General features: G+C 34.8%; 1 protein-coding gene across 1 annotated transcript in view; it reads right to left on the bottom strand.

Annotated features, from left to right (window-relative positions):
• The window catches only part of LOC150106699 (sister chromatid cohesion protein PDS5 homolog A-like), a 670,786-nt gene that overhangs the window by 267,721 nt on the left and 390,364 nt on the right, over positions 1 to 12,701 (bottom strand). The window contains exon 21 of the mRNA XM_090393290.1: positions 8,251 to 8,328. Coding sequence (XP_090249416.1) covers positions 8,251 to 8,328 — 78 coding nt within the window. The remainder of the gene's footprint in view (positions 1 to 8,250; positions 8,329 to 12,701) is intronic.

The following is a 12,701-nucleotide window of genomic DNA, read 5'->3' as shown; positions in this document are numbered from 1 at the left end:
TAATACTTTCAGAGATATGGAAAACCCTAATCAGAACCTTAAAAACGGAAGAAATGAACTTTAATACAAACTACAGAAAGTTCCTCAGCAACAGCTAGCTGATCTTGTACACGCGATACGTGTTTCGCTCACGTTCGATACTATTTTATTTGTAATTATTCTAGTCAGTTTTTTACAGTTATTCTTGTCAGTTTGCAGTTACGCATAATTGTGAGATTGTTTAAACCTCTATGTAAGCCCTGAAGATGCCAACAGATAAGTGTGGCGAAACTAGTTGGTTCAGTTAATAAAATTGATCAACACTTGATCGGTAAACCAAAAATATTATTATTTACTAATTTATGATCAAGAAAATAACCTTCATGATCTAAAGTACTACTTGAAAAATTAGTATAGAGCAATTTATATGTTAAGTTACAAATACTCACATGCACTGAAGTGCTGTTCATATGAAGCTGTGCCAATTCCAATGTGTGAGTATAAATTCACTAACACAGACAAAATTAGCTAAGTTGCCCTGTGGCATTGAGCAGGTTACCATATTCTTTGAAAGTTCCAAGAATTAGTTCTGCAGCACAGTTAACAGACATCACTTTTTCTGTTCTTTTGTAAAAGAACTATTTGGAGCAACATACTCTAACTGGTTTGAGAATACGTACAACAAATTTACTAGGATTTTATTCCTTGTAGGAGATTATTGGAGTGAACCTTTTGAGGAGTAGAGTATTAGAATCAGACATCTGATTCTTCTAGACATGCTCTTCAACAAACTTTTCCCAAATAATTATAAGCTAATCCTGAATTGTGCTCACACATAGACCCACACTTTCACCTTGCAGGCATTCGAAACTGAAAATCCCACGGAACATGTTGGTCAATCCTTATTCCAGGAGTGTCCTGTGTCTGTAGATGTGTATGTTCATGGGTCCAGTTTGCCTGTTCTGAGAGACAAAAAACCCTCTACATCCATATGAGACCACACTTTTAGTCGAAAGAGACTGGATCAAGGTTGCTCAGGACTTGGACAGGAATTGAACCCCCAGGGCTTCCTGATCTCAGTCTATACCGACTGAGCTACGGACGCTCTGTAATGCATTCAGTTGGCAGGATTACTATGCATTCAGTTCTAAGTTACTTTCCATCCTCCTTGAAAATTTGACATAAGAATTTGTACATAATGCTTATGACTTCATACTGGCTACTTGTATATGTATGTATGTATGTGTGTGTGTGTGTGTGTGTGTATATAAAAAAAAAATTTTTTTTAAATCAGATAATGCCTTTTTTTTTTTTTTTTTTTTTTTTTGTTCCCATATAGGGAGTAGGTGAGGCTGTTTAAGCCCTAACTTTTGGAGACTGAGTGGGCAGTTCAATTTTTTTTTAACTGCCATTATCTCCACTGGTAGCCAATCAGAGACAGTTGGCCCAAGGCTATCACTAATTAATCAGCACGCAGTGAAGAAGATGGCTAATAAGTGCCGCCATCTTGTGGTCCCTCCTAATACAATATTTTTAATGTCTGAAAATAGTGCGGTTTCAATGACCGATTTTCTTGAGTTTAAGGGACGAAAAACATGAGTTTCCAGGAGAAAAAACCCATTTGCCCATGCCAGAGATCGACTAACTTGGGAACCGGTCAAAAAAAGGCTTAAAAAATGTTCATCCAGTGGCGACTAGACTCAAATTTATAGGTCTTTCTTCGTGCGGTTAAGCGCCATAGAGTGCAAATGCCATCTACTGAGCTACACAGGTAGTGCAGAATGTGTTCACTTGTCAACATATAAGTTCATTTTCAGATTCCCCATTTTATCTCCTTCATATCTTTCTGTGTTAATGCTTCTTTCCTTTGTTTCCTTCTCCTTCCTCTAAAGACACTGCTTTTTTTATATCTTAAAAATCCCTTATATTATGTGACATTAGAATTTTGCAGCACACTATTCACAGAAAAGATTAAGCTATAGGAATTCTAACAAAGGATCATATGATTTTTAATCATCTGATGAAACTGGCATCCAAATTAATAACAGAAGTAGCTTGAAAAAGTTCTACAGGTTCCTGAGATCGGCAAGCTCTAGAGGAGTGTTTCCTAAACTTTCAGTGCCTACATATCCCTTTTAAAATTTAAGTAATACAGGCATAACTCACCACCTCTTTTGGGCAAAAGCAATTTGGGAGAAAGTTATAATAATACAGGGTATTCACAATGGACATCCCTAGTTAAGTTTAAAAGAATGGTAAAAAATCTAAATGCAGAAATATGTAAGGTTTAGGTTGTTCAAATGTTCCAGAGACTACAAGTTTCATCCAGAATTTTTTCTGCATCACAATGTGGTGGTGCTGCTGGACAGAACTGTCATAGTCTTAAACATGGCATCAGGAGCAGAGAAAGCACATTGTGTGGTGGATAGCTGAGCTGAAATCAATCAAAGCAGTGCAGTGTAAGTTCTGTCAGAAGTACAAAGATGCAGCACCCAACCCCAAGAGTATTTGTTTGTGGAAAGAAAATTTCCCAATGACAGGAAGCATTTCAAAACAACATGGAGGAGGGAAGCATCCAATATTGAAAAAGGTAGAGAGGATTTGCAAAACCTTTGCACGAAGCCTGACAAAATCCGTTAGGAGAGTGTCACGTAAACTGCAAATATCCTGCTCCACCATTCACGAGGTACTCCATCATACTCTGCAATGTACAAAGTATGATGGAGTATCATACTTTGTATGTGCATCAACGCACATACAAAGTGCAGGTGTTCTTGCAGGAAATCAAGCAAAATGATAAGCCACAACGGGTAATGTTTGCAGCTGAAATTCTGGAATGTGTCAACGAGAATCCAGATTTTCTTTTTGGATGAAGTCACTTTTCATGTCAGTGGAAAAGTGAACAGACACAATGTCAGGATATGGGGAAATGAAAATCCTCACGGTGTCATGGAACACAGTGAGGATTTTTAGTGTGGTGTAATGTGAAACACTATCATTGGCCCATTTTTTTTTTTTTTTTCATGGAAGCAATATCTACGGAAAAATTTCATCTTTCCACAACTCGAAGACTTGCAATCGCACATTCTCTTTCAATAGGATGGTGCCCTGCCACACTGGCAAAGGATCTGTATTTGTTATTTTTAGTTGTCAAATTGTTTGCACCAAACCTTCAATCTAAAGAATTCAAACCATGTGGTTGAAATGTGATGATCTTGCCAATCAAACATAAGATACACACTAGGATCTTCCCTCAGCAGTGGATCAGACGTAGTAGACTGATTACCCGGTCACCATGATTACAGGATCTTACTCCTACTTGATTTTTTCTTGTGGGAGGAAAACTATGTGAAGGACACAGTCTATGCAACCAAAGAGGGCAGCCTAGAAAACCTGAAACATCACATTTCTGTTACTGTCCTCCATCACCGATGATGCTTCAGAGATCCTCGTCAGAGATAAACTATTGACTTGATATTGTGCATGCTACTAAAGGAAGTGTAATGATTTTTTTTACAAAAACTTGGTAAGTGTTCCTTCTCATTTGTGCAATTTCGATACCATGGTCCATACACTTAACATGTTGAAACTAGAGAGGTCCAATGTGGACACCCTGTATTTCATTCAAACATGAATAATTACAAAGGTATTTGTTTTTTAACATCTGCATTATAATAAATTAAAAAGATTTTTTTTAATTATTAAATACATTTTTTATACCAATCCAATATACATACAGTATAAACAAAAGTTATGAAATTTAAATTGCATAATAAAAAAAAATTATTAAGGCAAATGAAATTGTTTCTGCTATGAAGAAGCAAGTTTGATGAACAAAGGATCTGTATTTGCTATTTTTAGTTGTCAAATTGTTTGCATTAAACTTTTAATGTAAAGATTTCAAACCATGCGGTTAAAATATGATGACTGTGCCAAACAGACATAGAATAGATACCAAGAGACATTCTGTTTAAAACTTCAGATTTTTTAGTTATTGAAAAATAGAATAGTAGACCTATTGTAGAATAGGTCTATGCTTATCTGTAACAGTACAGCAACATTAAAACATTAAAAAAAGGGTCAAAATTTAAATCAAGTGCCTGTTCCCCATAGAGACCTTTCATGTATCCCTGGAGGTATACATACTACACTTTGGGAAATACAAGTTTGTAACCCTTTGTAAACAAGAGAAGAACAAATAAACAAGAACATGATTATAGATTTAATTAAAATAATACAGTATTATTACTATTACTCTAAATCATACAGTATATGTTTCTGGTTGATCTAGCATGAATTAAGGACCAACTTTTATCTCAGTTACCCCAAGAAGGTACAAAATTCTAAATACTTTTGTTGAAAGATGCCACATTACCAAGTAAGAAATATTCTCCCCACCCTTTCTCAATTAACTAGGATTAACTTCTCTTCATTATCAAAAGTATGTTTATCAAAGGCAACTAATTAGGCTGTAAAATAGCATATAAATATATATCAGATAATTATCATGCAGTTCTCTAATGCTAGAAAAACAGCTTCAGTTATGCAGACAATTTTTAAAAGGAATTTCACACAATATTTCGATAAGCTCATATAAAAACAAGAAACCACAAAACTAAATAGAAAATGCATTGTTGATATATATGTGGTGAGTTCTGAATTCTGACTTCCAATTGAACATCTACTGTTGGAAGTAATGAAATGAACTGCATGCTATGCTATTAGAATTTATATATTTCTTCGTCATGTATTGATCAGTGAAAGCATGTTCTTCATTTTGTAATATGCAGAACGTTGAATGATCAGCTAACATTGAAGCCATTGTAGTTAAGTGGTCTGTAGCTTTGTTTCACCATAAATGCTTTAAAGAACATTCACATTTTATACTAATCAATGTAAAAGGGCAAGATGGCAGATACAGATTGTGAAAAAAATAGAACTGATGACTAATAAGATAGTTCATGATAAAACCTCACTAGAAATCGTAATTCCAAACACCATGATCCCATTTCTAGCAATATAACCATAATCATATGCATTCAATTCAATTCATGCAATCATACATTAAATGCCACATAATTTGTCACTAATGCACAGTATTCATGACAAATATAGATATCATAAAATTTTTGCAACAGTGTATATCATAATGCTGGAACACATTGTCGACTCATGGTGTCATACACACCTAGCATCTATCTGAAAAATTAACATCACCACTTCACCTTCCTCTTCATGAAGCCAAACCATCTGCAATCCAGTTATGCAAATAGTGAGGTCATCTTCCTATGAGAACTTAATGTCCATAACTCCAACTGGCTTCCAGTTGGAGAATACCCAAGCTGGACGAGATGTGGAAACATTTGCTATAAGCAATAACCTAATGCAAATCATACATCTACCTACTCAAACACCTGATAACCTCTTTTCACTCTAACAAATAGTCTTGATTTTTTTTTAAAAAAAATTTTTTTTTTTAATAGTTCTGTTTCCAAATTCACCACAGAGGTCACCTCTGTGGTGAATTTGGAAACTCTCAGTAACTCAGATCAATATGATGCAAGTCTCCTCTGCCAGAATGCTCTTGTATGGATGAAGGTATGGTAGACCTAAGTGAAAGAAGAGTGAACTACTCTGAAAGAAGAGATCAGCAGCACAGAGGAGTTGCAATTATAATCAGAAATCATCTCATAAAACACCATCACTAATATAAGACTCATCTCTTCAAGAATCATATTCATCAGATTTAAAGCAAAAGAAAAGAATCTTTGCATTAAAATAGTTCATGTTTATGCATAGCCTGATCTCATGAAGAAAATAGCAAGAAGAAATAGATGAATTTGGAAATAGAATTATTCAAAAAATCAAGACTATTTGTTAGAGTGAAAAGAGGTATTAGGTGTTTGATTAGGTAGATGTATGATTTGAATTAGGTTATTGCTTATAGCAAATGTTTCCAAATCTCATCCAGGAAAACCAAGAATTAAATGGATAACATCAATAAAGGTCAACTCTGGATTACAAACCTATAGACAGCTCACCAGCCATGCAAGAAACAAAGAGACTCCTGGAGGTTGTTGTGGAAACACGGAAGACAAAAATATTAGACACAGCAGTGAGGATCCTGGATTACTCCAAAAAGAGTAACAATGACAACATTATTATTATTATTATTATTATTATTATTATTATTGTTCCGGGCAACTCCAAGGAGTCGACAGACTCATCGAGGGAGCCCCTAACATCATGTCAAGAACAACTATTCAACATTCACAAAGTATCTATCATGCCATGCCTTAAACTCATTCGGGGTTGTAGCACCCACAACAGACTCTGGAAGCTTATTCCACTCATTCACTACTCTCCAAGTAAAAAACCTAGCTCTAACACCCTTGTCAACCACGCTCTTGCCCAGCTTCCATTCATGGCCCCTAGTCCTCCCACCACCAGTCATATTTTCAAAAATATCTTCTGGATCAATCTTATAGAAACCCTTCAGTAATTTGAATGTCTCAATCATATCACCCCTCCTTCGCCTATCGACCAATTTCTGCAACCCACAAATCTTCAACCTATTCTCATAAGGTTCATTCCACAGACCTGCTATCAGCTTGGTCACTCGTCTCTGGATCCTCTCCACTTCCTCCCCATCACGAAGAAACCCTGGTGCCCATAACTGGGCACAGTAGTCCAGATGGGGTCTTATCAAGGCTCAATACAGAGGAACAACAACTTGTTTGTCTCTGCATGTTAAAGTATTTTTCAGAAGCCAAGTGATTTGGTGAGCTGTTTTAGTCACTTTTGCAATGTGCCGCCTAAACTTCAATTCCCTATCCACCAACACTCCCAAATCCCTGGCCTCATCAATCTCCTGGAGTACGGTTCCACCAATGCGATATACTGCTGCTATTCTTTTCACCCCAAAGTGCATAACCTTACACTTTGGCACATTAAATTGACATCCATTTTTCCTAACCCAGTCCTCCAAACTATCCAAATCATCCTGTAAAATTTTGACATCCTGTACACTCATAACTGCTCTACCCAACTTTGCATCATCAGCAAACAAGTGAACACTTCCTCTCAAATCCTTTCCTATATCATTGATGAACAAACTGATGTTGACAAGATGAGATCACTTAAAAAACACCCCTGAAAACAGAAAATGCAGAGAAAGAAACATCCAGCAGCTGAATGCAAAGATGTATTTGGGAAAAAAAAATGAAACCAGAACTTTCTTTAAAAAAAAAAAAAGATTCCTCTTACACCATAATTATGTTTAATAAAGATAGGGCTACAGGAAATTCTACAGAAATAGGGATAATCTGGACAAGACACTTTCCACAATTGCTCAAAAATAAGAGTATCTACCACCAGACCCATTACATTGGAAGGAAGAAACTATACAATCCTTGAAATATTTAAACATCCTAATACACAAAAAAGAGGAAATTCCTGATGACTGGAGATTCAGTAAAATTGTCCCAATACATAAAAAAGGAGATGAAAGAAAATGCAACAACTATAGATCCATATCCTTGCTGAGCCACTGCTTACATCCTTTCAAGATATGGGTCTTGTAAGGATGGCTCATCTTACAAGACCCACATCCATTTGACAGAATAAAGAAAGAGTATAAAGTAACAGAAGAAGAACAAATGGAATTAAGAGATGGAAGAGGACCCAGTGATGCAATCTTTGTTCTAAAGAGACTAACAGATATGACTCAAAAAAATATTTTTGTATGCTACAAGAAACACTACATAAAAAAGGACAAGAGCCATACTTAATTAGTATGGTACTAATACTAAGTACGGATTATACTTAATTAGTATAATCTGAAAGTGCTATGAAGACACAGAAGAAGTAGTAAATTTCAGAAATATTGAAACAAGGAAGGATAGAAGAGGCAATCTTTATAAGGCCATAAGTAGAAAAGAGCACTTTGGAATTAGTGCTAGGAGCTATTGTTGGAAAGTTTTAGCTGCATGACAATGGTGGTTACATCTATAACCACCACATGGTTACAGATGGTTCAAGATAGTTATAGCTGTTCAAACAGTTTTGTCTATGCTTGCAACCTGGATGAATTTAAATCCAAGTATTCCCATCTCTGGGCATGATTTTCTTCCAAACATGGAACGGAGCCAGTACTATACAATGCTTAAGTACTTCAGCACGAGATTTTTAACCTTAAAGGGAAATAATTAATATATTCAATGCAATCATCTGTATTTTAATTAAAATGTAAAACCATGATGATACAGTTACCTTCACTTTAGTTTCTTCTGGAAGCATATCATGTTCACACCAAACTGCATCATCATCATCCACACTCCTTCCAGGCTCCTAAAATGAACAACTAAATTAATATATAAGAGGAAATTTAATCTAATGAGCATATTTAATAATAGTTAATTATATACAGACCTTTCTTTCTTTAACCTATTAATATACAACAAAGATACATTGAAATATTTATCCACTTAAGGTAAAAGAGACAAATCATTAAGTTGATAAGCAAGCAAAGCGCTGTAATCAATGTAATTGCAAAGAAACAATATCAGCAAGCACTTTTCACTGAAATAAAACTGAAAAACTTTTATGGGTACAAATTCCTGAATCTATCTGGAATTCTCCATACTATCTAGCATCCAAAGGTTCGAAAATAAAAATGTTTCAGACACGTGGGCAACAGAATCATTTTGATAAAATATTAATATATATATATATATATATATATAAAATTAATATTTAACTGACTAGAACCTGAGAAAGTATAATACAAAAAACTTGAATAAATCACAACTACTTTCATTGGTGTTCCGACTTCTTCAGGTGAGTAAGAAATAACACAAACCTTATAAAACTAACAAGGTAAAAAACATGGACTTTCCAGCTTAATAAAAAGAAGAAGAATAGTAACAGTCATATTTTAATTGGTGACTGCGTGCTATTGTTAGCATGAGTTGAATGTGTGTGACAGCTAATTTTAAAGCCTCAGTACTGGATTACTGCGCTATGGACAACATAGCTTACTGCGCTATGGATAACTATGGACAACAATCAGGCAAATTGTAGCTCAGGTTGTTGTTCATGTGTGAAGGGTCCAGAACTATTTCTTGGGATTCTATAATTCGTCTTTCAAATTCATCCTTGCATACATTTAAATTGGTTGTGCAGTCCCAATCACCTTGGTGTTGACGTTCCTCAAAGTTAGAGTTGGCAGAGAAAAGAACATGACTGGAAAGGGCATGAGTTAACCAAAACCAAAACACAACCAACTGCATTTTCCTGGTGTTTATAAAGTTATGTGCGACTGTGGTCGACCTTATTTTGGCCAGACAAATAAATCTATTTCATTATGTCTTGAGGAACATAGACGTGACATCTCCTACAGTAGAACACAAACGAGCACCTTTTCCAGTCATGTTCTTTTCTCCGTCAACTCTAACCTCGAAGAACGTCAACTCCAAGTTGATTGGGACTACACAACCAATTTATATGTATGCAAGGATGAATTTGAAAGACGAATTATAGAATCCAAAGAAATAGTTCTGGACCCTTCACACATGAACAACAATCTGAGCTACAATTTGCCTGATTCCAATAGCGCAGTAATCGTACTGGCGCTCTAAAATTAGCTGTAACACACATTCAACTCACGCTAACAATAGCACGTGGTCATCTATTTAAATATGACTGTTACTATTCTTCTTCTTTTTATTAAGCTGGAAAGTCCATGTTTTTTACCTTGTTAGTTTTATAAGTTTTGTGTTATTTCTTACTCACCTGAAGAAGTCAGGACACCGATGAAACTAGTGGTGATCTATTAAAGTATACATCCCAAGTCAATATATATATATATATATATATATATATATATATATTCAATGAACTTACAAAACAATAATATTAATAATAATAATAAAAAACATAAAATGAATTATAAATACAGCAGTCCGTTAATTATCCAACCTAAGCAGGAAAGGTTGGATAACTGAGAGCACAACAGTTAAATGATGCTATACCAGAAGTCGGTGGACATACTAACCTATTCAGGCATCAAATAAATGAGAGGTCACTGTATTTTAAGATCTCTATGAGAGTGTATTAAAGTTAATCATCTTGCCAATCATACTGTAGCCAAGTGTACTGTATCAGTGGTGAGCAAAGTAATTTGCATTTGAATTGATACTGATTATTAAGTGATTAAATTATTCTTTTCACAAGTCTTGCACAGTGAAGTAAAAGAAAATTATTTAAAACAGTAATTACCGTATATGTCGGCGTATAGGCCGACTGGTATTTACGATTTAGAATTTACGCGAATTACTCTAATTAAAAGTGATTAGCCCTCATTTTAATTAATTATTAATTTTGCCCTTTTTTTTAATTTTAGGATTATTAAAATTGTTATTTAAAATCCTGGAACTGGCAACAAAACGAAGAAAGTATGAAGCTCGATTTAAAATAAGGGTAATTGAAATGGCAAAGCAAACTAATAACTGTGCTGCTGCAAGAAAGTTTGACATAACCGAGAAGATGGTAAAAGAATGCAGGAAGAAATAAGATATTTTTAAAAAATTGCCAAAGAAAAAACGTGCAATGAGAACGGAGATCACCCAATGGCAGCAACTGGAAAATCACATTGCAGAATGGGTATACAAGAAATATGATTAGAGCATATGCACTAAAATGGTCAAGATTGAATCCGGATGAAAGTATAGAATTTCAAGCTACTTCAAGATGGTGTAATCGTTTAATGAATAGACAAAATCTGGTAATACGACAAAAAACGAAAATTGCTCAAAAACTATCAGAAGATCTTGACTACAAACTTAGCAGTTTCCATAACTTTATTATTCAGTTGAGACAAGAACATAAATTTCTATTGTCAAATATTGGAAATATTGATGAAACTCCTATGAGCTTTGATGCTAGCTCAAAGTACAGGTCATGAAAAAACAAGGTTTATGGTTGTGTTGTCATGTTTGGCTGATGGAACCAAGTTAAAATTCATCTTCATCTTCAAACGTAAAACTAAACCTAAGATAAAATTTCCTTTAGGTGTTTTTCTACATTTTCACGAAAAAGGATGGATGGACGAAAATGGTGTGAACTTATGGATAAATAATGTGTGGAACAAGCGATCCGGCAGTATAATGAAGAAACGCAGTTTATTAGTATGGAATATGTTTCGTAGTCATTTAACCGAGAATACTAAAAGTCTTCTAAAAAAAATAACAAAAACTGCTGATATACCAGGTGGTTTAACTTCTATATTGCAACCACTAGACGTCTGCTTGAACAAACCATTTAAAGATCACATGCGAGAAGAGTGGAATAATTGGATGTTGACTGGTGAAAAATCATTTACAAACAGCGGATCTATGCACGCTGCATCACTTGATATGTTGTGCAATTTTGAGATCAAAGCATGGAATAAGGTAAAAGTAGAGACTAATAAAATCATTTAAAAAGAGTGGTATCTCTAATCTTATGGATGGTACAGAAGATGATCTCTTGTGGGACACTGATGACGAAAACGAAATCAATTTACTGGATTCAAACTGGATCCATAACAATGAATCTGAAGAACTATTTTCAACAGGTGATGAAGAAAATTAACATGAAAATTGAGGTTAATAATTATTATTTGTTTTTTAAGACTTACATCTATTGTAATATTTTAAATAAATTTATGTAACAAAAAATTAATTTGATTTGTTTATAAACTATGCCTATTTTCTTATATAACGATGTATTGTAACTACCTAAATGTTCATCCAATAAATTAAGCTTCCTTTTATACTTGCCGTATAAGACGACCCATGATTTCTAGGGGGTTTTCTATGGTATTTGAGAGTCGTCTTATACGCTGACATATACGGTATATTTGAACATAAAAATGAAATCCAATATACAGAGTGATTCAAAAAGATAGACTGAATTTTGTACAGCTATATTTCCTGAACTATACATCGTATTATGACCTCCTCTTTCAAATGTTATATAGATCATTAACATACGATGTATAGTTCAGGAAATATAGCCATACGAAATTATTATTATTATCTGAGACCTCCAGGGAGTCAAGGACACTCATCGAGGGAGGCTGTGAATTACCCAAGCAAGCTATCATACCTTCCTATGAATTCATTTACACTAGATGCACTCACTACCCGTAAGGGCAAATTATTCCACTCACTCACTGCTCTCTGAGAAAAACCTATCTCTTAACCCTTTCTTGACTGAGAACAACCTTAACTTCCATGGATGCCCCTGTGTTCTCTCCCCACCTTCCATATAATGAAAAATTTCATCATTTGAAATGCTATACATTCAAAAGTTTATAGAACTCTATCATATCACCTCTCTTTCTCCTGTTCACCAGTCTGTAATCCACATACACTCACAATCTGTCCTCATAATCTAAATCCCATAATCCGAATATAATCTTTGTAACTCTTCTTTGCACCCCTTTCCACAGCTTCTTTAACCCCTTGAAACCCGGGAGTTCAAATCTGCGCACAGTAATCCAAGTGTGGTCTTATCAAAGCCTTATAAGAGGTAAAATTACTTCCTTATCCGAACATGTCAAGGTTCGCTTCAACATAGCAATTATCCTATTTGCAACTTTTGCTATGTGACCTCTGAACTTTAAATTCTTATCCACCAATACACCAAAGATCCCTTGCCTCTTCAGTTTCTTCTAGCAT

This window comes from Typopeltis vanoorti, chromosome 5, assembly GCF_054136105.1.
Source record: "Typopeltis vanoorti isolate ZY-2024b chromosome 5, IOZ_Tvanoo_1.0, whole genome shotgun sequence".
Lineage (NCBI taxonomy): Eukaryota > Metazoa > Arthropoda > Arachnida > Uropygi > Thelyphonidae > Typopeltis > Typopeltis vanoorti.
This window is presented reverse-complemented; position numbering and strand designations above follow the sequence as displayed.